Source organism: Chiroxiphia lanceolata, chromosome 1 (assembly GCF_009829145.1).
Source record: "Chiroxiphia lanceolata isolate bChiLan1 chromosome 1, bChiLan1.pri, whole genome shotgun sequence".
Lineage (NCBI taxonomy): Eukaryota > Metazoa > Chordata > Aves > Passeriformes > Pipridae > Chiroxiphia > Chiroxiphia lanceolata.
The window spans coordinates 12,548,532-12,576,335 of NC_045637.1; the positions used below are offsets into that span (position 1 = coordinate 12,548,532).

General features: G+C 38.5%; 1 protein-coding gene and 1 long non-coding RNA gene across 5 annotated transcripts; one reads left to right on the forward strand and one right to left on the reverse strand.

The window, feature by feature from the left end:
- Positions 1-26,605, reverse strand: FAM91A1 (family with sequence similarity 91 member A1). Of its 4 annotated transcripts, none has more exons than XM_032691996.1 (24): positions 26,543-26,605; positions 24,242-24,326; positions 23,374-23,525; positions 22,443-22,500; positions 20,975-21,042; positions 20,044-20,157; positions 18,914-19,004; positions 16,684-16,746; positions 15,506-15,612; positions 14,678-14,716; positions 14,460-14,572; positions 13,777-13,895; positions 13,260-13,372; positions 12,974-13,060; positions 12,116-12,248; positions 11,325-11,473; positions 10,737-10,871; positions 8,608-8,721; positions 7,634-7,706; positions 6,333-6,482; positions 5,748-5,855; positions 5,383-5,506; positions 4,212-4,281; positions 1-3,087 (listed from the first exon to the last, which is right to left on the reverse strand). In XM_032691996.1, exons 3-24 carry the CDS (start codon positions 23,455-23,457, stop codon positions 2,911-2,913), a joined length of 2,289 nt encoding a protein of 762 aa, XP_032547887.1. In that variant the 5' UTR covers positions 23,458-23,525; positions 24,242-24,326; positions 26,543-26,605; the 3' UTR covers positions 1-2,910. The 4 variants fall into 4 exon arrangements, with proteins under 4 accessions (XP_032547887.1, XP_032547877.1, XP_032547892.1 ...); XM_032691986.1 differs by lacking the exon at positions 26,543-26,605 and adding an exon at positions 26,228-26,380; XM_032692001.1 differs by lacking the exon at positions 26,543-26,605 and adding an exon at positions 25,509-25,895.
- On the forward strand, positions 26,496-27,731 carry LOC116788837. The gene is made up of 3 exons (XR_004357785.1): positions 26,496-26,729; positions 26,832-27,105; positions 27,415-27,731. It is a non-coding gene; the product is annotated as an uncharacterized LOC116788837 (long non-coding RNA).
- Positions 27,732-27,804: the final 73 nt, after the last annotated feature.

Below are 27,804 nucleotides of genomic sequence, written 5' to 3' on the forward strand. Positions count from 1 at the left end.
TTCTGCACATGGTTTGACCTACACCACAGTTTATTTGTAAACATTTGTTACATGTGTCAATAATTTAATTGAACACAGACTTTGTACAATTCAATTTATAATATTAACAATGTCACACTAGAAGAGCACAACTGTATTTGGTTACAGTTGTACTTTAAAACTTTCAAAATACAAAACATTTGAAACACTGAACAAGAAAGTAAGGGGAAATTTGAGAACAATGAAGGAAAAGAAAAAAAGAACTGTGCAATAATAAGTCATGATCAAAAAAACTGAAAACAAACATAACACACTTCCTAACTGGCTCCTGAACATCTTCAGGTATATCCATCTGGCTTCAATACTACTTGGGCTGTGTCAGAGCACAAAGCCAAGCTCTCTTCTGCAAATTAAAAATCTTGCTGAAACAGAAACTTAAAACGGGTTTACAATGTGTAATGCATATGATTTTCTCCACAGTCAATAAAACTACCTGAAGAAAAGAAATTGATTTAATTTGTCTTTATTTGCAATACAATATAAAATAGGTTCTTTTGGTATGAAGATCTTTGAGATCTTTTGGGTTTTTACACCATATTTAAAACAAAAGTCACATAGTTTGAAGCCTCTTGACCATCCCAAGCACTGGTGCTGTAGTAGAGTTTCAGGTATTTCAGTGGACTTCTTTGGTTGCAATCTATTCAGTAAACTTCAGATATGCAGACTTGAATATTTAAGCTCTAAACCAGAGTTGAAGCCCCTAAATTAGAGTGGCCGAGTTCTAAAAAACTGAAACATATCTGGAATTCTCACCAGAAGACTTATGGGGATTAAACAACTCTACTTTTATTTAGAAACTTTACTTTAGACCACCTAAATAACAAAGGGCATCCTTCACTTAGCAACACTGAAGAATATGCAGTGAGAACAATAAGTTTTCATCTATTTTCAAACTTCCATAAAACTGGCACTATCATCACTTTACATACTAGTATAGACAGTGCATGGCAAAATTCAATACAAAACAGCAAACTAGCTCACCTACTGCAGCTTACTGTAGCACTTAAAGTAACATCTATAGTCCTGAAAGTGTAAGCCATCACCTACTGCTTAATTACTCTGCAGTGCTAGGTAGTGGCTTAATCTCCCTGTAACAGTTCTCACAGTAAATGTTTGCCATTTCTAGCAGACTGACATCCAATTCCTCCTCAATTTCATTTGAAGGAAATAAGGCAACTTAAAAACCACTATGGAGAATATGCGTGTCCAGTACAGAAGTCACTGTAGTATAAATGATCAACTTCATATGGATAATGTAACTCTGTAATATATGCAGAATAGTAAGTTCAGCTGTTGTTGGTAAAATTCCAGAAAAAAACAGATGTAAGAAAGCAGCACTGAGTAAACCGAAGTACTACAGACTTCCAGTTTTTTAGAGCGCAAGTCCTACACTTACACTAGGAATGTACATAAAGCAAAGGAAAGAGAAAGGAATTTTCACAGTTGTAACTGAAGTCACTGCACTGTCCTATCGTGGTGCATTTGTCCTTTTCCAGCTTCTGTCCTGATTTTTCTTATAGCCATGCAGAACAGGATACAAACCCAAATGTTGCCATTTTCCTCCTTGCTGCTGTCCAGCATCATCTGTACCACAGATCTTTGGCCCATTATGTATTGCAGGCTAGTAATGACAGGACAGTTAAGTCCCATTTTAATTATGACTATTTAAAACAAGGCAGCTCTAGTAAAGAAGGGAGTTGGCAAAGAAGTCTTAACATATTACATTCTCCTGTTCTCCTTGTGTGCTAAACGGGACAGACTTTTTTAAGCTGGCAAGAAGTTACTACCTAATATAAACAAAGTAAAATCATGTTACATAAAATCATCCCCTACAAACAGAGCCAGAACATGATTTTAGCTGTTAGTTTTTGTCATAATCAATAGTTAATGGTTCAAGGAACACAGATTCAGAGAAGTCTCTGCCTATACATCCTCTGCTGTTACCTTTCTTTGCTAATGACTGACATGAAAAATCAAGAGCTCTGTTCTTTCAAACATTAATCAATAAGACAGAACTAGTTATATCCCTTAAACTCAACTTATGACAACAAGAGTTTGCCCACAAACAGAAATCATCAACAGCTTCAAGTTACAGCAGACTAACTCCCAGTGTGATCAGATCTCATACACTCCTGCTTTCATACAAAGAGCAGGATGAGTCCATTATCACTATGAACTCTGCGAACAGAGATGACCACTTCAGACCTTCCACAATTCCATACCTCCATCAAATTCTGCCAGAGATGAAAGTGCAGCATCTTCAAAGCGGCCTTAGGTCATCAGCAGGACTTTGAGTCTGCACTACCTCAGTCTCCTCTTGCCATTGTACTGATTTGTCAAGATCCCACTGTTAAGCTGAATTCAACAATTCTTAATGCCCCATATCACCATGATACTTTTTTTTTAATCACTTGGTATCACTGAGCTTTCAGAGGAAGAGACAAATCTCTTACCTTTATACAGAAAGATTTTCAGTAATACAGTACAAAACTAAACAGAATTCATGTCTGAGTAACGAACATAGAAAACTACTATTGCAATTTTGTGGTGACAGCATAGAAATTTAACAATCATCAGAAAGCCTAGAAAGGGCATGTTTAATTATAAAAGAAAGATTGTCTCAAGATAAAAATAGTGCTGACAGCTAAAAAGCTCTCTGTTGCAGCAAGATATGCAGTAATGAGTAACAAGTTCTAGACAGTTTAAGTACTTCCCCAATACTGCAACACAACACATTTTTGTAACACTACTTTTACATGGGTTATGCTGCAGCAGCAGTACAACTTCTTAGTGGTTGGCACTAGGAATTAACCATAATAGAAGAAAGGCATTTAGTGATCAATGCTCAAGAACCTCTGTTTGACTTGTTCCTTAAGTGTGATTGAAAAAAACTGAAGAAGGGGCCCATCCGTTCCATTCGGATAATACACCTTCCTTGAACATGAGATTCTTGGCAGGAAGAGGAACACCCACGTCTGCAGAAATTGGCTGCAAAAGCGAACTTGAAGAACCAGCATCATGGAGCTGATCCAGTGTTGAAATACCTTCCTAAAAGCAAAAGGAAGAAAATGGTGTCTTAAAAACAAAAGAAAGACTTAATAGGAAAAACATGACAGGCTAATCTAATCAGCAAATACACTTCAAGTTTCTGAAGTATGCTACTTTAATCTAGTAAATTCCAAATAATTATGGAAGTAAAAACAGAATAAACAAAATTAAATAAGCATACAGTTGCCTCAGCAGCATCTGTGCATGCATTATTTGGCTTCTAAGGAACCTTCAGGGAACTCTGAGGCTTAAAAATTAAGACCTAGAAAAAAATTAATTGAAAGCTCTAAAATCTTCAGGACATCTTTTGAACTGCTATTTATCCCATACCATGCTAAGATGTACACAAGTATTCGGAGGCAACAACTTGATCATACACTGGGGTATTATTTCCCAGAAGTTTGGTTTGCTCATCTTAAAACTCACTTCAGCATGTTTTTTTTAACTCTGTGATCATCAGTTAGAAAAGTGTTATCTCAGACATAACACCTAACACATCAGGGCAGGAGTCACTTGAGACTGACAGATGAGGGCTTCAAACCTACTAGGAATCATCAACATTCTTATCAGGACACAATTCCAGGATCACTCTATCCCCATCCCTGGTTAAGTAACCTGCAAATTTGTTACCTTACTGAAAAGATAAGAATTTTACAGGAAAGTGCCATAAGACAGAGCAGCTAAGCAGATTCCATGTTACGGGTGGACATGCCTTGCTTGGATACACTCGCATGCAGAATTAGAGTAGGCTGCAGACCTGGCATTCCTCTTGGCTTGCTACACAAGACCCTATTCTCTATCTAAACTCTTGAAAAATCCTCCCAGAGTATGTAGTTTTTCATGTTTATTACATATTTATACTCATTGAACACCAAGGTCTAGGAGCAACCACAACAGAATTGAGTCAAGTATTAAATCAGGCTAGGAAAGGGACAGGGAAGTACTTTTTTTTTGCTGCCAGCAACATTTTAGGTTGATAGTTCTCTTAATGCAGTTACCACTTAAAGAAAAGGCAAATAAAACAAACCATATATGTTTCCATACACTAAAGAAAGGCAAGTAAGAGGGCAGAAAAGGATGACAGACCATACAGAAGGATTATCATCTGGATTATTGCTCCTTACCTGGAATGAATGAACAAAATTAAGGACCTGAAGAGACAGCTTTCTACTGGAATGTAAGAGTTTTTGAAGGCTGTAAAAAAAAAAAAAAAAGAAAAGCAATGTTCAAGGTGCACAAACTTTTACTGAAGTATCCCCATAGTAACTTGATCCCAAATAACTCTAGTAGTACCTAACATCACATGACAAAGTTAAAAGATTTCACACAGAAGGCTTGGTAATTCTGTCATCACTGAAGAGGTGCTCGACTTATCTGCTCTTGAGTCTAGTCAGGTAAATGCTATTTTCCCTATCATTTACACTGCATAAAGTGGAATCGTTGCAATTGAAAAATACTATTTTACATAATACATTAATATATCAGACATTATCATGTCTCATTACAGTCTGGTAACATGACTTTTAAGAAGTACATTAGTGACACTCTGTTAAAAAGCAGGTCAACTACTAGAATAAAATCCTTAAGCCATATTTTCAAGCAGCCTCATTTTTGGTCTCCAGAACCATGCCTTAGGGGAAAAAAAAAAAAAAAAAACCCAAACCCACAAAAATAATCTACAAAAAAACCCAAAGGAAAGAAACTCAGAAATCCCATTGCTGAAAGTATACTCCTTCATAAAACAAAAAGCTCCAGTAAAAAGCATTAGACAGCTTGATCATAAGCCATGACTAAATTTATCAAGTATGATACAAATACTTGAAAATTTCCACAAGAACTAAATGCACTTTACATCAAAGCATCACCAGCAAGCTTTCCTCCCGCAATCCAGAACACTTAAGAGGAAAAAAAGCCTGTACTAGGCTAGGAAGGGAAAATGTGTAGGAAGGAACCCAAATTTACTTAGGAAGGAACCCAAATTTGGAAGGAACCAAATTTACTCTGTGAGCAGTTTACTGTGAGTAAACTGCTCACAGACAGTTTACAACAAAGAATTAATTTTTGCGTAAGAGAAACTATAAAAAAGCCTAATCTTAATCTTACGACAACTAAGGACTAGTTCTACATATCTAGGACCCAAAACCCAACCCCCTTACATACTAGAATTAGGTACTGAGCTGAAACACAGCTCAGGTCTGCTTTATAGTCATTAAATTGTGGGTATCTCTTCTTGCAGAAGCTCCAGACATAACACATACCACCTGTTAAACCTGTGGCTGATAACTTACAGCTCACCTTTCTTTTCTACATAATCCATGAGTGGCGATTTTTCTGCAGACCTTCTGATTCAATTCAGAGCTGAATAGTGGAATGCCAAAGCATAATTCCAGTGGAACCCATTCCAGTTCATTTGTGGGTACTTCATAAAGAAAAACAAGAGATAACCAAATTGTAAGAAAAAGCAAGAATGTCGACCCCAGAATCAGCTATCTTAGATCAGGATCCACCAGACAGTTCATACTTTTTCAGACAGCTCATTTACTGAACTGCTCAAATATTTAAGGGAATCTAAAGAGGAAGTTAGCATTGCACTTGTCCCAGACAATAATCAATCAAGTGGACTGAAAATGTTTAGTATAAGCCATTTGTCATGTTTTCACCTTCAAGGTTTTGTTTGACTGCAGAATCCACTGAGGTTTCTTCTATTACCATCTCAAATGATTCTGTGCTCCCATTTACATCAGATCCTGATGTTAGTTCAGTCTCTCCTAAAGGAAAAGTAAACTCTTAAATAAACATGTACATGAATATAAGTTTAGCTACCTTTGCCCAAGGACTAAACAGCCATAAAACTGGAGGAAGGGATATGGAAAAACATAGGGCCTGACTAATTTTAGGCCTAAAGAGTTATTTAGGGAACCTCAACACTTATGAAAGATTATGTCCTGGAATAGAAAAATGACACAATTTATTTTTAATATTTTAAAGAGTATTCTTTTTTCTTCTGTTGACTGTTCCAGTTCAGTGATTTTTCAGTTTGTATTTGGTATTTCTGAGCTAGTCTCAAAGAAAAATTAGAAAGCCTAGTGCCAACAGATCTACACTCAAAATAGGTTCGTATCTGTGTCGGACGGTATTTTGTAGAGTTACAAATCAAAGAATTTAATCTGTTGTTCACTTTTGCTCAAGTGATTATATGTGAAATTAAGGGGACACAGGCAAAAGAGAAATTACTGGTAACCAACCTCTTCCATCAGAAGTATCACTCAGCTTTCTATTAGCACGTTGACTTGAAGGATTCAACATTGTGACATAGCCACAAAAATGCTGCAAGTCCACTTTGTTTCTCAATATTTTTAAAGCCGTATGAATGCCCATGTTCACACGAGAGAAGTCTAGTAGGAAACAAAACATATTCCAGCTTATGTTACAACAAGCCTCCCCCATAACCATGTACTTCAGAGCTTTAGGCCATGGTAAGTTTTTTATTTGGATTTTTCTCTCTTGTAATGCTCCATCGTAGTGATGACATTGTTAGATCTGGAATAACACCAGGTGCTAATTGGTATTTTACAGTACAGTAATAGAGCCAAGGAGAAAGAAAAATACAAACAGAAGACAATCTCTCTCTTGTGTATATTCAGACAGCAGAGGTGACAAGGTTTAGCTAGGAATCAGATGTCCAGCTCTTTCAGTGCCAGTCTTTTATGGTAAATTAATGCAAGATACATGTTTCACATATCTGAAATTCTGAAGAATTAGAATACAGTACTAGAAGTTAACAAGGAGTTTAAACACTGACTTATTCATGTCAGAACTTAAGAGATGCAGGATTTCTTCACACTTAACGCTACATGAAAAAACAGACATGTCAGAGAGAGTGAATATAAAAGTAACTAATTTTGAACCTAGTAAAAACTAAATTAGGAAATTAGCTTTATTTCTAGTTGTCCCAGATTCTTCTAAGTGGTAGCTTAAATAATTTCAGATTTCATATCTGGAAATTCATGCTTTTATGACAGCTCTCATTTGGGGAGGTTAAGGCCTCAAAATCAGTTGAGGTAGGCAGACTTTGAAGGAATAGATTTTGCAAGCAAAGCTCTTCCTGGGGAAAAAAAACCCTCCATAATTGTTGCTAGTGCTACTAATCAAGGTAAGCTTATTCAGTTTTGGTCTCATCTGTCTTACAGTTAAGAAATGCTGAATATAATATATGGAAGATTTATTTATGTACTTAATAAATACGCTAGTTAATAATCTAGTATGCACAAAGAAAGATTTGGAAGTGTTTCTGGAAGTTATTGCTTTATATATGTCTTAGGAGAGAAGAGAGACCAGAAAACTCATCCTAGTTAGGTCAGAGAAGATGGAAAGAAGATGGTATCTCTAAACTCAGTACAGAGTTGTCAACCATTTCCATTTTCTCATCTGACTCAGAAGCTCAACAAAATTTGTATTAAAAGGATTATTGCAACCTTACTGCTCAAGATAATGTGCAACAGATGTGTAACGTAGTGTATAAATTGCATTAAAGACAATCAGTTACCTCCCTGTTGCTCAGCTTCATCAAATGGGAAAGGTATGTGCATTGTTTCTCCCATTCCATGCATGCCATGCCCCTGAACATCAAGAAATTAAATTAGGAACAGAAAAAATACTCATCAGCTTAGCTTAGTCCTACCTATGCTCCCTTTTAAGGAGTACCAGCCAAGCTGATGAAACAAACAGATGGAAATATTTATACATTACGGCTCTTGTTTAGCTGAAATAAAGTACCACACCTTTCCCCTTAAAAATGCACATGAGTAAACACCATGAAGTTAAACTTCAGTGAAGAGAAGCTATTTTTCTCTCCAATAACTGGTCTGAAAAGTATTTGAAAAAGGCTGAGCACTTCTGGAGCAAAATGGAGTTTCCACCCCTATGTACAGAACATTTTTACGCAGTCACAGGCTGCTCAGAAGTTGTGAGAGAATGTGTAATTTTATGTTTGTTACAATATTAAACATCTATTTATTTGAATGATTAATTTTGAGAGTTTGTCTAAATGAAAGAAAGTGAAGAGAAAGCTATTTTACTTCTCCCAAATGGAAAAACCCAATCTATTCTGCTGTTTGTGATAAACACCATTTTTTGCTCATACTTTACTGTATGAGCAAAATGTATGAGTTAAATACCAAGCACTCTGAAAAAATGCATTTCTTGAATAACAGTTCATAATAACAGTTACCTCATATCACTGTCTAAAAAACTTGTGGGCTCTTCATTTTCACTCCAGTTTCCTATCTCCCCCACATATAACTAGCAAAACTCTGCTTGCCTGTAATACCGTAACACATGCATAATGTGCATTCAGTTCAAAACCCATTATCTGAACCATCACTGAATCACAGCAGCACTGGCTACAGAAGTTAAACATATTTTTCAGCTTTTGACAAAAGTGTAGCTCTCCTACATTGTTAATCTCCTCAACTCAAAAAATTATGAAGGTTTTCATCATTTATACAGAGCACTCTGTACCTGAATTAGAACAGCAGAATGTGTTAAAGCATCATTCAACATTGTGAGCACATTTGAAGTAGGAACTACTCCTGGGTCGTGACCCCAAGATGTTATTAGTAAGCGATCATAACCCTGGAAGAGAAAATTAAGAGTATTTATAGTAGTAATGAACTAGCTAAGCACATAAAGTGCAATACCAGAGTTATGCATTAGCATATTATTACAACTCAGAAGTTATCAAAGGTAATTGCAGCTCTACACTGTTATACTCGGTCCCAAGGATCACTCATGTTCATATTCCTGGTAGACAGAAGTTTGCCAACCTCAAAGTTAAAGATGCTATTTTGAACAAGAAGTATCTGTCACCAATTCCTGTAGAGCTGTGTGGCCACCACAGCAGTCTCCTAGCAAATAGGAGATTAAAGTAATCCCACATAAACTTAAAAACAAAATAAAAGATGGATATACTAACACCATCAGCAGAGAAAAAAGATTTATCAATCCCTAAAATACCTATCCAAGGGTGGGATGGGGAACAGGAAGACAACAACACTGAGTAATTTCCTAGTTTCTCAGTTTTCAAGACTGAATTCACTGCAACTCCCTAAAATTTCTAGAAACATCTTGACAGTTTCCTAAGAAAATGACACCACAAAATAGCAGTAAGAGAGAATCAGTCAAACACGCACGCAGAGGAAAAAAAAAGTCCAATAAGTTTGTGATAGTGCAGAATGTGAGATCGTTTAGTTCATCAAAACCTGTCGTATCAGCAGTATTGAAGTTTTCCAGGGCTACTACACTGAATGCTTTTTACTAGTAAAAGTGCACATTTACTGGTAGTTTCAGCTAATGACACTAGGGTTTGAATCAACTCATCACCAATGGCCTTACAAAATGCCCTCTGCTCTAGAAGACTTGATTCACTTTATCCAGTAAATCTTAGAGGTATCTACAAAATTTTTGCAATCATAAAGGGAAGGGAACACATGAAAGGTTTGAGGAATGGAAAATGCATCTACAAATCCTAGTGCTAGAGACGACTGCCGATGTCGGTACACCAAAGCATGCACTCCCTCTCTGAAGGTCTCTGTACCATTCTAGTATATTTAGGTTCTCAAGTATCTACTCAGAATGAGATGAAAGCTGTAGCTGAACAATATTATTTTATAAATTCCACTGTGAGGAACAAGCCCTAAAGACTGCTAAATGTCTGTGGCATTTCAAATCGAAGTCAACAGATACAATGATTTTTTGATAAGTTTAAAAGTTGTCATGGCCACTCCCACCTACATCTGTCTAGTATACAGAATGCCCAGCAGTACTCCTTTGTGGCACATTTGTCCTTATTAGTATATCAGAGACAGAATGGGAGAAGGCAGCATCTGAAGTTTTTCAGGCAAAAGTTGATCATCTGTGCTGCTTTGTGGGACTCCTTGTCAAAGCACTTACAGATGCTAAAAAATTCAGAATGGAAGGAATTTGGGAGATCAACTGATCACTGCAGAGACAGCAATTCAAGTCACAATCTCTGCATACACAGAATCCCGTACAGCTCAGGAAGTTCCAGACCAGAGCATGTGGGAGAGCGGGAAGGTCTTAAGAGGAAGTATTACATGCTATGCTGCTTCTTCCTACTTACAGATATGGCCAGAGAGAGGCTACTGGGCTAGGAAGACCTTTCTTCCAACATATTGCAACCTTTATTAAATTATGCTGTCATTTAAACTGCAGGAAGAATTACAGCCTAGAATTTCAAAGTCTTCATCACAGATTTGGACAAACTGTAAGTGATCATGTTAGTCATCTGTCTTTTTCACATAGCTCTTCTACATCTTTGTAACACACCCTAGGGATGGACTAACAAACAAATTCAAGACTGCAGTACCATATTTTACACTAAAATTGAAAGAGGTGGCATTAAATATACTGGAGTCACATTCTGACAAAGGAAGAGACATAAGTATCATTCCTTTTTCAGGACCTCAAAAGAAAACAAGCCAAGATGCTACATAAAACTTGCTTCTAAAAAAGGAACATCATCCACAATGAACTGTACCTCTGACTTCAACTGTTAACCCTGAACAGCATATAGCATATTTTTGAAACATTTGGAGAAGGGAGGAAGAATAAATTCATGCACAGACTACCTGAAAAACGTCTGGAAGTTTTCGAAGGCGTGTTCCTTTAGAAAGCAACAGAGAGGGTGGTCCTTGTCCAGTTATGTGGTAAATATAGAGTTTGAACCAAACTGAACTGACTTCTGGTATTGCAGGTCCAATGTGCTGAAGAGAGATTATTCCAGAAAATAGAAATAACTTAATATTCAACTGTCAAACATACAGATATCATTTAAGAATCAGCAGTTTTAAAGAAATATAAATCCAGTTTTGGAGTACAAATGTATTACTCTCTACTGATGATATTCTAGGTATTTAGTGAAGTAACAAAAGACTCTTCACAGAAAGGTAATAGGTACTTTCTATGAATCTAACTCAAGAATAAAATATCTGTCCTTGACTCTACTTCAACAGATAAACTGATCACAAATTCAACAAAGTTAATTTACTAAATATTCAGCTTTCCTCAAGTAAACATTTTTAGATTTATTACAATAACATTCTACGTGCCAATAATTTTGTCACTTTAAAAGGGACACCTAACAAATGTATCCAAACCAAAGCTATTAAGAAGATACTTTACTAGATAGGGGGGGAAATCCCTCAGTATTTTTTCACCTGGGGTGTGCAGCTACTAATCGGTCGAATTTCATTGGTGAGTGGTGCCATGGAAACCAGCAGAGTATAGTTTTTGTTGAGAACTCTGCTGCAGGTCGCTGGATCCAAACCGAGCAAACTCTCGCATCGTAACAGGTCCAAGGGGAACCCTATGTTCAAAATGTCAGATTCTTAAATTATCACTTAAAATGGAACACACAACACAAAATGTGATTTCACATTTTCCATTTTCCCCTGCTAAGCTGTAAATACAGTATTTTCCACACTGAAGTTTTAAATAATTGGGGTGAATTTTAATAATTCTGTACACAATTTTAGCAATTCCAGGCATACAGGGTTGTCTGACACAGAACTATAGTTTGTTCCTCTCTAACTAACTGATCCAGGAAATAAGCAGAGATACTGAGGAAATTAGCTAAGATTTACCAAAAAAACCCAGACCAACCAAAAAAAAAAAAAAGCCCCATTAGAAGAATACACTCCCTTTCAAGACTTGAAAAATGTCTTTGACAGAATATCTCTTTCTCAAGTTCAGCTCGTCTTGCCATTATTACGCTTTAATCTGTTGCCCTGGATGTTAAGTTCAAGACTTGGCAAATAAATCTGTCATTCAAGAGGCAAACCCAGTAACATAAACTCAAAGGATGATGAGAAAGTGATGCCTTGGTTTCAAAATATTGTTAAACAAGTAGGATACAGACTGCTTTCTACAACAGCAGCACAGCCAGAAAGCTGAGTCCATGGCAGATAAGTAACCAACTCAGAAGGATTCCCAAAACTGCCCACAGTACCGTTGTTTGGTTGATCAGGCTGTACAGCTTGTGCCCCCAGGTCTTTGTTATGCCGCAAAAACAGTATCGTGTTTCTCAGTGTAAGTGCATGATCGAAGTACCGCTGTGCTTCCCCTTCACCTGTGCTTTGAACCTAAACAACAAACAAAATAAATCCATGGTGGTAGGTTGCATCAATTACACAAAAGGAAAGATGAACAAATTAGCTTTTTAAAGCTTTCTCATTGAGTAACAACCTTGCAGCTTATATGCAAAGCTGATCTACGGCAACTATTAAATGAAAAGCGAATCTTGGCCATGCTAATGGAACGGTCAAAAAGTACAAAAGACCTACTCTATAAATCAGAACCATGACTCAGTCTTTAGGTAAAAGGGTTTAAGTGTTCAGTCAACCTGACTGGTATAAAATGATACAGCAATTAACAGCAGTCCTCCTACACCATTCTACAGCTGTCCTTCTAGAATTATCTTTAAAATGTGTATAGGCTAAGCATTCCAGCACATAACGGTCAAATTTTCCTACAAAAATGATGTGCAGCATTTCAGAAACATTAACACCCTCCTAAAAGGGAAGTGACATCCATTGAACAAGCAGGTGTGTGTACACAGACTTGAGCAAATGTAATTCATGAACTCACTTTGCACACCAGATGCACCACACTCATACACATACACGGTGTGTCCTTGAAAGTCACTAGAGGTATAAATGCAGTGAATATCAATATGATAAGGTCTTATTTTCTTGGTCTTATTGCTAAATAAGCAGTTTTAAACAATGAAAATACTGGGAGGAGGGAGTTGGCCCCTTAAACACTTCAAGGGCTGAAAAAGCATTTTGGCAAACATGTAACAGATTACCTTTTCCAGCTCCACCAAGAAGCTGTCAAGACTCTCATCTGACAGCTTCCCAACTTCAAACATAGTGACTGCATGACTTTTCAAGTTCTGGAACAACAAAACAAAACTGTCTTAATTCTTTGAGAATGGAATGGTAAGTAAAAGTTTTATTAAGTAAAAACAATCCTTAATAAACAATACAGGAATTTTTTTACAAATATTTACGGCTGTGTTATATTGATATCAAAGTAATTTAAAGCTCTACATATTTATTCTTGGCATAATACAGTGAAGAATTTAGACATACTGGTGAAAGATTTCCCATCATTAAAAAGGCAGTGAGAGTAGAATCAAACAGGAAGGCAATGCGCTTTGTGTGCCCACTAGACAGGTTCAGGCTGCTCACGCTGGCTGTTTCAGCTAATAGAAAACAAAAAGAAAGCAGATGATCATATTTGTTTTATTTAAAAATAGTATCATCATGTTTAAGTCAAATCTAATTTAAAAAAAAAAGAAAAAAGTTAGTTATCACCATACCAAATAAAACAGAATTCCCTTATTACTACTAAACTGACTGACTTAATTCAAAAGTTGGTATCTTTGTGTCAATTTATATCCACACTACAGATCAGTTTCTTCTTCAGAAAAAAGCTATGAAGCTAAAGAATTTTAAACCAAGTAGACACAACCTCCCCCACTGAATATTCCATATGAAAAAAAGAATCTGCATAATCTGTGTTTCTGCACCCCTTTACAGCCTATGCCACTCTAGAAATATAAAAATAATTGATCCTAATGTATTAAAATTTACTATTAGTGCTAACCTGGATCATCTTGACTGTTGGTATCTGTATCTGTGGCTGATGACCCAGCTTCCTGTACAGGACTTCTGTTTTCCCCACTGTCCCATGAAAGCAGCATCTTTTGAGGATCCAAAGTACTCCTATTAATGTGAATTAAAATCCACATCTATCGGTCACTGTTGCACCAGAGAAGTATCTCTGCCTTCCAGTGCTAGTCCATGCACAGGCATACCCAATACATGCCTTTCAACACATCTAAGCCCTAAAACCAGTCAAGCTTGATATCCCTCAGACTCCTGCTTTAGCTTCTGCAAAAAAGTTTACTGGAGGTTTGAAAATATCAGATTGTGAAAGAGATCTGAAAAATCAAATCACCATCACTGAATAAGAATCCAATTGAAAAAACCTAATCCACTTTGCATCAAAGAAAACAGGCAGAACAGTCATTTCACATGGCTTAGCAGGTATTGAATTAAAGGTGCACCAAATGTAGTACACTGAACTTACAGGCTAAATTACCATTCCTTATTCTCAGATTAACAAGAGGACCAAGAGTTCTTGCCATTATATACATTAGAAAGCCAAGTGAGATTTGTTATTGCAGAAGTCAAAGAAAGCAACCAATAGCTTTACAATCAGATTTTGGTTCTAAGTTTTCCCTTCAATGAGAAAAATAAGCCCTGTGAAAGGGTGAAGACACTTACTTCAGTCTGTTTACTGAAGGAACATTCTTCCACGATGGATGAAGATTATCCAGGTTTATTACTTGGCCTTTTTTATGAGCAAAGCCTAACCGACAATACATGGACACAGCATTCTAAAGAAACACACACACACATAATAAGGAACTGCTGTATGAAACCAGGCTGCAAGACAGTGAACTTTCTGTATTGAGTTCAACAGATGCATTATACACACATACCTTTACTAAAGATAAGTCAATCTCTAACACGTTTGCCAGCTGAAAAAAAAAAAGGACAGGTCAGCAATGCAATATTAACAATGCAGAGTAATTCACCATTTGTGGGATCTGGTGTCTTTCTGTTGGTTTTCTTTACTTTTAAACTCAGCCTGTATTGGTAGGAGCAGTTTTGTCTGCATCAAAACAATGAAAAAAAGAGGATGAAATCTCCTAATTGTCCCACTTGAGAGCATGCCAAAGAAACATGAGGTTATCCTCCACCGAGTAATCTCTAGGTTAATCATGTGTATCATTTCTATGTTAGTTATGTATATTGTTTCTAGGTTAGTCATGTATATCAGAAGACACACAAAGAGGAAAACAAATCCTGGATATATTTAATGGGTATTTTTCAGATGTTTATTAATAAAGTTTTGAGAAGACCTTATGAAAACATATTTCTCATACTGAAACTATCCTTAAGCAAAAGTTACATTCCTGCTTTAAGCCAACATCCTGCATGCTTTCACTGCCAAAGAAAAAATTACTTGAATTTTTTTATTTCACACTAGCAAAACAGACTGTGTTCCAGTTCTAGCTGTATAAAAGTCTAGTTTAGTCACCTCTGTATAAATTCATTCCACCTGATGGAATTGTTTCACTGAACTGAAGCTACTCCTCCAAGTTTAAAGTACTATAAAAGCTACAGGTTGGACTTAAGCCTGGCAGTATCTCTAAACAAAATCACTTGATATGAATCCATATCTCTGCTTTAAGTATTTTTAGCAGTGTGCTTTGGGCCATTTTCAAGTGTTCCTATCTCCCTGACACAGGTTAAGTTTTACTTACCTCTGCCACATTAGTGTGTTCATCTATTGAAACAAATATCTTGTAAAGGAGCGTTTCAAAGTAATCACCTTGCACTCTGTTCATAACAAAACCTTCAAGTGGTGGCACTGAAACAAGAATTACTTTAAAAATTACAATTTGGTACTTACTTTACTAAACTCAAACTGCACTAAAATGGAAAAATAAGTTTATACTTCTTTAATTTTCATTATACCTGCAATTTTGAGGATTTCCCAGGCACAAAGAATAAAAGCCTAAAGATAGCATATGCAGTATTTAAAATTCTCCCACTCCTTAAGAAAAGTAATGTTTGTCAACATGTTGTCTTATAAAAACTAAAGCCACTCTACCTTGCATCATAACCTTGCACTCTCCAGCTCATCAACTACAGATAATTTTCAGTGTCTAGCACATAAAATGACTTTGCAATGGAGAATAAATCATGCCTCTGCTTGGAGTAGGACACAAAAACACCACCCCACCCACACACTCCAGAACTGAGACTCCCAAAGTGATTATCTAAGCAGTAAGTCTTTTGTAGTTAAGAGGACTTTCACTTAAATGATCTCTACTACAGCAATGACTGGCACTTCTGCATGACCAGGTTCCAAACAATTTATGTCTTTGCAGATCATACTGAATTCACAAACCCCTGAGATCTATCACAGCATAATGAGTTTGGTCAAAGGGCACATATATGCTGGGCTGGTTTAAGCTCCTACATAGTGCCCAGACACAGTCAATGACTAATCGAGGTGACAAGACCCATGAAGAATAGAACTGGTATCTATTAAAACATTATATCTGTCTGGCAAGAAGTCAAAAACCTATGACTTTTTGGTAACTACAATTCTCTGTGCTATTCTTCCTTTTCATTACAAACTTATAGAAGGATACTTATTAATTCATGCCATGACTCCCGTAAAAGAATCTCATCTTACCTAACTATGTGTTCAAGATAACCTAAAAAATTCAAGTTGAAAAAAATCCTATATACAATAAAAACAATGTTTTAATATGGTTGAAAACATTTAGTCAGGAAAAAGTTTCATAGCTCAAATGTTTTGTTTCAGCACACTCATGTATACAGACGAGTAGCTTCCAAGACAGAGAACTACAGGATAACTGAAATTAAACTGAGAAAACATAGGTATGATAGTCATGAAATATTTACTTACCTGCTATACAGCTATCATCAGATATTGGTACATCAAGGTAAATAAATCCTTTGTTATACAAACCTTTATAAATAAAAGGACACAATTTTAGAAGAAAAGAAACATTTTCCAGAGTACTGAAGACATAAAGTAGACTTCCCCATCAGCCGATTGAGATTTTAAAGCAATTTTTCCTAATAGCCTCCACAGTAGAATATTTCTTTGCAATGCATGGACCAATAAACCCCACCTAATACTGAAGAGGTGTTGGTGTCCCCCTAAACCAGAGTTCCTTAACTAGCTTTGTCAGCTGAGGCTAGCTACATTTGGGTACTCAGGCCAGGACTCACACACTTGATAGCAAGGATACAAACTAAATCACATCAATTCTGATGGTCCTCACATGTCCTTGCCACACATCTTTACAGAAAGTCTTGCTTATACAGCTGCAAAAGTAAATTCTGGTGCCTTTCAGCACAAGGCATCAGCAAAGCTGCAGCAGATAAAGACAGGCATTGCATACAACAAAGACAATAATATAGTAAACACTTAAATTACACTTTCCCCTGATTTTGAGCACTAAGCATCTCAACTGAGTTCTGCAGCAAAGATAAGCCAGTGAGAAGTTTTTGAGGAATGGAAAAAAATTACAGCATAGTTATCTTTAGAGTCCAAGTTTTGTAACAGCTATCACAGAATCACAGAATATGCTGAATTGGAAGGGATCGATAAGGATCACTGAGTCCAACTCCTGGTGCTGCACAGGACACCCCAAGAGTCATGTGCCTGAGAGCATTGTCCAGATGCATCTTGAACACTAGCTATCCTTTAATGGTAAAGCATAAAGCCAAATTACAAAGTATAAATAAGCCAAATTTATAGTCCACAGTTTTTTTGGTGCTACCCAAGATCAATCCATCTACACCATATTCATCACGGTGGGGGTGAGGTTGTACTTCACAACCCTCAGGTGAAGTGTTACGAAACACTTGAAGTAGAATTGTTACTTGAAGTAGGATGTTTCATGCACACACATTGCTCAGCCCAGCTGCAACAAGTGCCTATACACCTGTAGTGTCTCTAGTTAAATTACTACCCTCAACCACATCGTAAAGATCTGAAATAAAATGCCTGCATTAACTCATCAACTAACCTGAATTCACGTCAGCTAAGCAAAAGAATGTGTATCAACAAACCAGCTTCAATGGACCATTACAAGTCATCAACATGCTTAAGGTGCTTTATACTGTCTCTCCTTCAGATTCAGTTCTCATAGTTGATACATCCTTACTTACGTACCTGAAATGTACCGGTGGCATCGTGGTCTGGACTAAACAGTCCTCTTTCCCCATAAAATACAATCCTTCCTGCAGTTCCATTACATTAATTGTCTGTATATTCTTTTTCCATACATTAGGTCTTTCTAAACCTACTAAACCTGAGCTGTAACCCTCTCCAGAAACAACACCAGGCCATATATAAAGATCATGAAATGATTTTGGAATTCAAATTTTATTAAGCTCTATACTGTTCAGATCACTCCAGAGCATGAATTTCATCTACCTCACCTTTTTTTAGTTGTTTTGTTCTGCTCAGTAACAGGCAGTGAAATTCTGCCTCAGTTTCTTATAAAGAACTACAGTGCAGGTTTGAGTGCTTGTAGTAAGCCAAGCACTTACTACAAGGCAGACTTTTCAAGGAGGATTTTGTCCGTGAATTTTTTACTTCCTTGCCTAATATGATTTTTCTATACCTATTACTTGTCACACTGAAATGGGAAGACATATATGCACACCATTTTTTCAGTAACAGCTGCAGACTTCTGGGAACCAAAACAGCCTCTTAGATTTGAGCCCCATTTTCATGCTGTTAAAATAGTGGAAAAATCAAAAGGACTTTCCTTTGGAAAGCAAGGAGTGCAGTTTAACCATCCAGGATTACCAATTCTGACATTTTTAATTTTAGCTTCCATTGTCATGTACATCCCCTTCCCCCACAATCTTTACAGGTAGTTTCTAATGAAAGAATTTGTTGACTCAAACAGTAACAGAACAACAGTTGCTAATTGCTCACCATTAAATCATTTACAAAATCTAGACTGCAGTCTGTACAGCTCTTGAGTATTCTCCTTCAACTCTTCTTTTGCTTCAGCTTTCTACATTACCTTTTATTCCTAGTTTTGAGACACTACTCTCAGAAAATTACTAAGGAAGATCTAAAAACAGAAAAGGAATGTTCATTAAAAACTTACTGTGAACTACATTGAAGTCTAATGAACCAGCCAGCTGAGGACCTGAATCAATTATCTTATCAATAGCAGACTTCTCTGATGTAGTACAAATCTAGGTAAAAGAAATCATATTAGTCTTCTGTAAAAATTAGTCTATGCAACTTTCTTAATACCACTCAAAAAACCCCAAACACTTCAGTCTCAAATTAGTCTTAAGTAATATAAGAATACAGTAAGTAACTCAGGCTCTTAACCAAAATATTTGCACAGAAGAATTCACTGCAGTTCCTGTTGAAGTCTTAAAATTTTTTAGCTTGTCCCCACACAAAATTATTCATGCTCTAGGAACAGTAATTAATTGCACAAGAATTTGGCAAGTGAAGTCCACAGTATAATAGGTCTGCTCCTTAAAACTTGCAAATCGAATGTTCAGCCACACAAATGGATTCACTCTAGGAAGAGGCCCAGTGCTTCAGGTTAACTACCCTGGGCTGGTGGAATGTCAAAATATAAGTAACCACTGCCTAAGACATTCCAAATAGTAGCCAAAAACCAGATTCCATCACTGCTTCAAATATGTGCTAATCTAAACAAAACACTTCTAGAGAAGGAAATAAATCCAGATCAAATGACTAGCTGACTGTAAAAAGATGACTGTGAGAATGAAAACAGAATGAGGATGAAACATTAGGTGATCTCATAAGTTTTTCATGTGCAAACAGTGAAAAACTAAGCAGACACAAGAATAGAAACAATGAAGATATGTGTCAAATAAATCCACTACCATTCTGATTCCAATTATAGAGAAGATTCAGCCAAAGCTGCCCTGTCAGGGTTCAAACATGAAATTTAAGAAAACATTTTTTTTTGCTTGTTCCCTACAAACCGTATGATCCCATACATTAATTACCACAGATTGGTTGATGCAAAACCAGCTTAGCACTGTACGTAGTGCAGAAAGTACAAAAGAGAGAGAGGGCAGAATACGTCAAAGAAAACATCACAATCTCCCTTCCAATCTTTATTTCCATAAGAGAGTTGCTATAAATCTGCAACATAATCTTTGTGTATTCCACACAAAAGAAAGCCCCTGTTTTCAGGGACTATCACTATTCAACCAAACTTAAGAGATGCAATCCCTACTCCAATACCTTGATGTCATCCTCAGTGATGTAGCCGGCCTGCACGACCCACCACGCCTCTATAGCAATCTCCACAGGCTTCATGGGTAACAGATCATGAGCAGTTTTCCTTCTGAAAAATTTCTGCAGTGGTACAGTCCATTTGAGATAGTAATAAAGAGCACTTCACATGCACAGACAGCCAATTACCTTTATAGAAACTGATCTGTATAAATATCCATTTTAAAGTACATTACATTCTCAGACTGGAGACACACAAGACACAAACATACTATTAACTCTGTCATTTAGTAAAAGTTTCCCTTCTCTCTCAAATCACATGGAAAAGGGAAGGAAAAAAATTTATTTACATCTGATATTGTTAAATCTTCCCATAAACTCATCCATATTGTAGGTGTCACTAATTAGAACACACACTACTCCAACGTATTAGGACCAAATTTTAACTATGATGTTTTCTAATGTGAACAGGTAAGAGAGCACAGCAAAAAAAGTATACAAACAGGATATTTTAAAGAAGTTCAGTGATTTTAAAAACACATTTTACAAACATATTTTATTTACTTTAAAGGACAAAGTACCCCAACAGTCTCATTAAGCTCAGTGCTAAACATGTACAGTGAATGTCAGTCCAAGAAAGAAAAACTGGAGGACACTGTTTATTTATAGACCTGACTACCCTCTCTTGCATTTCACTGCCATTACTTTTCAGTTCACTCTCAGCTGCATGTTTTGGTAAGCTCACTTTCAGTTGAAGGACTGTGAAACTACTTCAAGAGCACTTAACGAGTTCCCTGAAGAAAGGAACGAACTGCTGCAAACTAAAGGCCCTCCTTCTATCAACAGCCATCACAATGTTTTCCACATGTTCTGTTTACATCCAAGGAGGGGGAGGGGGGCCCGAAAGGGTAAAGGGAGGGAAAGTCAAAGACAAACTTACTTTTGAAGACCTACATTGGTTCATTAGATCAATATACTGGTTTCTTCCTATGCCGAGAAGTCTTAGACCTGAAAAATAAGTAAGGTTTTATTTCTCTTGAGACACGTTTAAGCTGAAGATATCTTAAACATTCTTTAAAGAATCAGAACTCATTACATAATAATATTTTAATTACTCTTATCCAAAATAAAAGGATAGTTATAGGAGCTAAATTCATTTCATAATCCATAAGCATTCATTCACTGTGTACATGTTAAAAAAAAAAAAAAGAAATCCCCTATCACAGGGTAGCAGGGAATAATCCTTTTTTCCTACACTTACATCAACAGCTTCAGATTAATAGTTATAGTTTTTCCTCCCTCTAACAAAGCCCATGCCAGACACTGGATTAGAACTCTAAGAATTAGAGTACAGAAGGCCGCTTAAGCTTCTAAGGCAGATGATTAAGATATAGTTGAGTTAAACTGAATCAAAGTTTATTTCTATAATCTTTAGCCTTCAACCATTAAGAAACAATGAACAGATATTAGAAAACTATTCATTAGTTTTAACTCCAACTTTCTGGTTTGACACTAGCTTTTATGATAAAACATAATTGAAGAAGTTTAAGTCACTAATTTGCAGCTGTGCTAAGATAACAGAATTATTGGTGGGGGAGAGAAATCAAACAAAAAGAGGGAAGTCATTCCTTTCTTCATACTCCTGACTAACACTAGATTTCCAGCAAGAACAGTGGTGCTGAAGAACGAAGTTTTATCTGTTTCCCTGCTGTGAACATTACATAGAGGCAAACCAGTAGTTAATTGACAATACCCTTTTAAAAACAAAACCAACTCTTTCCAAAATCTACAGGCTACTCCTCACCTGACCATACACTGTCCTTAAAGACAATTTTATACATATATACCAAAGGTGAGGAATTAAGTCTTGAACTATAGATAACTTTTCAGTGGCAGGTTTGATTAACACCATCCCTGTGCTAGCAGTTTACACTTTGCTCTATAAGACTTTTCAGCAGGCTGTTGATCTTATTCTGTTCTCCTCCACCAGGTTCAAGGTTTTTGCTTTCCTAATCTCCCCATCTCATACCAGAACAGTGTAACAAATAAAACATCTGACACATCCATGAGTGTCATAAAATACCAGATTCTCTTCCCTCTCTTTTCTGGTACATCATCCCTTAATTCACATTCCACTTAATTCACATGCCACTTCACAGGAGTGTGAACAGCCTCTCAGTGACTTGCTAATGTCTTCAGCCCAACATGTGCCAAAAAACACACCAGAAAAGGACCAGTAGCTCATTTTGCTGGATGAAGAGTACACACTCCTCAATATCACTATTTAAACGCCTCTACACCTTCATTCACATGCTGATGTTCAAGCAAACAGATGCCTGCAAATCCATTTTCAGAAGCTCCTTATTTCCAGCTCACTGAAAGCAGTAATGCAAGTAGATAATACTTACAATCAGCTGCAGTGAAGTTGGGTAAAGAATCATAGCTTTTTTCACTATTCATTATATCCTTAAAAAGAAAAGAAAACTTTTAGTTTGCAAGAAGAAAGTCATTGTTCCAGAGAAGCAGGACTAAAAACCTGCCTGTCCTTTTTATTTTAAGAACTAAATGAAATATAAACAGGTCTATTAAAGTCAGTTACCTCAAACTTGCCAATCATTTGATTAATCATTACGCAATAAGTTAAATACATAAAAAGTGAGACTTCTGTTTAATGCTACCTTTGCAAAGAAAAAAGCTAAGACACAAAATCCTGTATCTCTCTTCACAAAAAAACAAGCACACAAAATTTCTAACTAATAACAGAATAAACAAACAACTAATCCATTATGTCTGCAATCACTATACACACAATAAAATAAAAACACTTCTAATATCCAACGAAAATAAAAGAAGGTTGCCAGAGTGCTGATAGAAAACAGAACCATTTTTGTTCTCATAAAAACAGATCTGCTTCAGGCTTCTCAAAAAGCTTCTAATACAGTTAAGTGTCCTTTTTGAAAAAAAAATTAAAAAACATTCAAAGTTCTGGGTTTTTAAAATGGTGATTCTCTTTGTTTTATTAATCTAAAAAAACGGGGTATTCCTTTTACAGATTGAAGTGAAGACTCATAAATCTCAAGCATCAAAAGAGAAAGTCTGGCCTCAGAGTGAGTCCCACCCCAGCTCCACATGACAAAGTCCAGCTCTTTAAAGGCTAATGGGGCAGAAAGGAAAAAAAAATGCAGGTACAAGTAGTTCTCTAGAAACTTTCCTTACTGTCTCCTTACTTCTTAGAAGAGCCTACACAAAACCAAACAAACTTGTATGCATTACAGGGCCATTACCAACATCTCTAGACAGAACAACAAAAACACACTCTCCCCACAGTTTTGCACTCACCTCCATTATGCCTGTGTAATAGGAAAATGGTGTTACCCTCAGACCTTTCACCATGATGTCAGACAAATGATAAGGGTACAACATGAGATGATCTCGACTGTATTTTAACAGTTCTTCATAATATTTACGTTCATCTTTCTTGACATGCTTAACTAAAAGGGGAGAAAAAGTTGCACTGTTCTATGATGTTCAATTTAAAAAAAATAAAAAAGCGTTACAACAAAAGGATTAAAAATAGCATAATGGCAATTGACAGAAAACTACAAGCAAAATAAAGCAGTGGTGCAAGGCATTCAGCACCCAAAAATTCCTACATAGGATACAAATAGTCTCAGAGCTGTTAGAGATGACAGCAAAACAGGGCAGATTTATCTAATGGGTTACCAGGAAGTGGCCCATTGAGACAGAACTCATGAAGGCTGTAGAAAATTCTCTTTTAATTAGTGAAACTATTATCTACTTGGTGAAGACAAATGGATGCAGTCAGTGCCAAGTAAATTGAAATTCTGCAAACAAGTCATAGCCAACAGTCAATGTGAGTCAGGGTCACTGCATCTCATCTAGTGACAGGCTTTACAAGTCAAATCCTCTCTTAACATCTCTTAATTTCTTGGAAAATGGCAGCAGAACTACAGCAGGAATTCAGTTCCACTTGGCAACTCGGTAACCTTCAAGAGTGCTTTGCTAGAAAAGTTGCCAAATGGACTCAAAAGTCAAGATTTTTCTTGATGTTTTATTATTTAATAGTATTTATTTTTAAGGAAGGGAGGACCTTTGAAACAGGCTTGTTCTTGCCTTTTTTACAGTAAAGACAAGCTTCCACACAGGACAGGACAGCAATTAGAAGTTACTTTGCTCCTTTACTCACCTAAGTTATTCCGGTATCGTAACTGATTGCGGATGCTGTAGAGTACAACTTGCCTTTCATATTCCCTCTGGGAGTTTCCAAGACCCTTGAAAACATAAAAGCCTTTTAACTGACTTGCACAAACCCCCTTTTAGTTAAACCACTGCAGCGTCTCATGAGGAAACCTATGCAGGTATTCGTCATTGCTCAGTGAGCTCCCAGTTCAACAGCGACAGTATCTTTAGTCTCTGTAGGAGTTCAAAAATATTTTTAAACAGGTTTCTACACAGGATTCAGATTTAAGCAATCATCTTCAGATTTTTTTTTCCGTAATACCACTGTGATAAAAAAGGGAGCATCTCATTTTCAAACCAAGCACATGATGCATCAAACATTTACCAAGCATTCAGCATCTTTCAGCCTTGAAGAATTACCCAGAATTAGAGTAGCAAAAACCAAACATAGTGAATGACACGCCAAGCTTCAACTGTTGCACCCAAGATGCTTACAATCCCAAAAAAGAACATAGTGAAACTGCTCAAGCTGCAGCTTCACGGAAGTGAAGCAATCAAGTGATCCTAGGTCACAAGAGTAAGGAACAAGCACAGCACATTACTTGACTATCAGGAAAGAAGATAAAAGGAGAACTTTGGTTTATGCTTCAAATGCCTTACTTCAAAAATTGTCCCCTCAATATTCTTTAAATTACTTGTCTATTCTGAATCAAGTCATTTGGGTTGTTTGGTTTTCCTCTTTCCTCTCCTGGTTCCCTCACTGATGCTTACACTAGAAGAGATCCTCTGATGAAAAGGTACTTTACTGCATATATGGGATAAACAAGAAAGTTGCACACAAACTGCAGAATCAGCTATTAGAAAAGTAACCTCTGATATCACAGAGAGGGTCTGTGACCGAATAAATATCCAAAGAAGGATCCAAGTATTTACTCAAAGTACAAAAATATTAAGGACTATGTTAAGAATGAAGTAAACAAAACAGGATTCCAGAAGCTACACTGAAGCAAATAAAACATTAAACACCGGTATATTTTCTATCCTGAATCACACGGCCAAGATTATGGCACTCATGCTGGGCAAGTAAAGAGAAAGCATCATTCATTCCACTCCTACTGCCCCTGAAATCTCAAACTCAAGGAATTAAATTACTCGAGGCCTGCAACCACTACTCATCCTCTCCATCCTTCCTCTGTGCAAGAGAAGGAATTAATTGTTTAACAGCATCTCCTTTCAAGCAGCATAAGACTTTGGACACAAGAACCTCCTCTCACGTGGTCACAGTACCTCCCCTCTGCTATCGGAGCCCCATTAAATCCAGGCAATCAAAATTTCATGAGGTTTTGTTTTCTAGGAGCCATTCGCAGCACAGACCTCCTTGGCTATCGAAACACGGCGCTGCACAAGCCTTCGAGGACACCTGTCCTGGTTCGGCTCACACAGCCAGGAGTTGGAGAAGGGACACCCAACTCCCCTGTTTTTCCATCTGCAAAAGCTCAGCGGGTACCCTACACCTCCCTCTGGCACCCTGACATCTCCCAAGGCACCCATACGTACCCCTCCTCTCCCCAAGGCCATATATACACACACATACACCCCGCTCCTCGCACACAGAGCCCACACTGCTTTCTTATCCCATTCTCTCCAGAGGCACCACACACACACACATACACCTCCCCACACACACACTCCTCTCCACACAGGGGGGCCCTGCACACCCCCAATCCCCTCGCTCTCCACATGCGGGCCCCCCACCCTCCTCACACCCCGCTGTCCCCACGGAGAGCCCCACACCCTCCTCGCAACCCCTCTCCCCACAGAGAGCCCCACACCGCCGGCCATATCCCCCCTCTTCGCACAGTCACCTCCCCCCATCCCCGCAGTCACCCCATGGCCCCGGGGGCCCGCCCGCCTTCCCCCGGGGCCGGCGGGGCCGAGCCCCGCCGTGTCCCAGCCCGCCGCTGCCCCGAGCCGGGCGCTCGGCCGCCCGCACCTGCCTGACGCTGGCGGGCAGCCGGGCCCAGGGGTAGTTGTGGCGGATGTGGAACTCCACGTCGATGTTCATGGCGAGCAGGCCGCGCCGCGGGGCGCCGCCGCCGGGAGGCGCTCCGGCCCGGGGAGGAGCCGCTCCGGCCGGGGCCGCCCTGCCCTGCCCGGCCCTGCCCTGCCCGGCACCGCCGCCTCCCGCCGCGGCCCGGCCCGCCCCGGAAGCGCCGCGCGCGCAGTTCCGCGGGCGGGCCGAGGTGACCCCGGGCGGGAGGGGAGGGTTGGGACGCGGTGTCGGTGGGTTGGAGGGGCGATTGCTCACCTTGACTGCGAGCTGGCACCGACCGGGAACGGCTCCAAGCCGGAAATGCCCCTGCTACCTGCTTGGTTCGGCGAAACAGCAGTTTCCTCCTGGTGCAGCTCGCGGCACGCCCGGGCAGACGCGGGGGACAGCTCAGAGCAGGGGCACAAAGGAGCATTCCACAGCATGGAATCACAGGATCAATTAGGTTGGCAAAGACCTCTGAGATCATCGAGTCCAGCTTGTGACCGGATATCACCTTGTCAACCAGACCACGGCACTGAGTGCCACTTTCCATAAAGTCCTCCAGGGACGGTGACTCCACCACCTCCCTGGGCAGCCTGTTCTAGCGTGGAATGGACTGAATGAGGAAGATCATTTTGCTGAGCCGTGGCCCTGGGCTGCCCCAGCTGAGTGTGCCCCGATATGTGGTGTGCACAGGGAGGGCTGAGGGCTTCCAGCCCTGAATGCCAGCAGAGGCCATCCTGTGTGTACCACTGAGCGAGTGGATTAGTGTCACCAAGGAAGCTGCTTCAAATAAAACAGCAGCAGGTGCCCCTCCTGATCTTAGGCTCTGGGTTCTTGTGAGTCATTTAAAGTTTTAACCTATGTCAAAATCAGTGCCAATTTCCAGAGGCAGAAGCATTTTCTCATGGTCAGGAAATTACTGATGGGGGGAAGGGCACTATATTTTTAGCCCTACACAGCATTTTAGTGGATAATTTTATGTATAAGAAGAAAAAACAAAGCAAGTGAGGCCCTGATGTCTTATGCCATTTATTTTCTAAGGCTGTTACTCTGCATGCTGGGTAATAACCTTGCAGCAGTGGTGGCAGCTGAAAGGGGACCAGCAGCAACAGAAAGAAACTCAGTGCTCTGTTGTCTTCAAGTAGGTCCCTAGGGAACTTTGGACCCAGTTCTTCAGCATCACCGATATCTTCAGGATCCCACTTACGTGTAACTGCAGAGACATGAAGCCTCAGCCAGAGGACATGCCATACAGAGAGATCCCTGCAGCTGAGGAGCAGCTCACATAGCCTCCACAATCTATGATAAGGCCTCCCTGCTCATATCACCAACAGAATCCAGTCCAGGAACAGTCACAGCTTGCAAATCTGACCTCATCCTCCAATTCTTTTAAAGTCAGTTGTCAGGTTTCTTAGGAGCCCTTCTGTGTCACACCCCACAATGGTTTATAAATAAACTATGAGAAGACATTAATAAGAAACCCTGTTAGCCTTGCTCATTCCACATAAACCAGATGGTACGGGTTGTTAGCTGGT

What these genes read in the sequence shown, in the direction of transcription:
- FAM91A1 (XM_032691986.1), bottom strand. Translation starts at nt 26,299, where the DNA reads ATGAACATCGACGTGGAGTTCCACATCCGCCACAACTACCCCTGGGCC. An exon ending in ACGATACCGGAATAACTTAG is followed by an intron (nt 23,526 to 24,241) that starts GTGAGTAAAGGA and finishes CTCCCCTTTTAG; the next exon opens with TTAAGCATGTCAAGAAAGAT. An exon ending in CCTTCAGTAAACAGACTGAA is followed by an intron (nt 13,896 to 14,459) that starts GTAAGTGTCTTC and finishes TCACATTAATAG; the next exon opens with GAGTACTTTGGATCCTCAAA.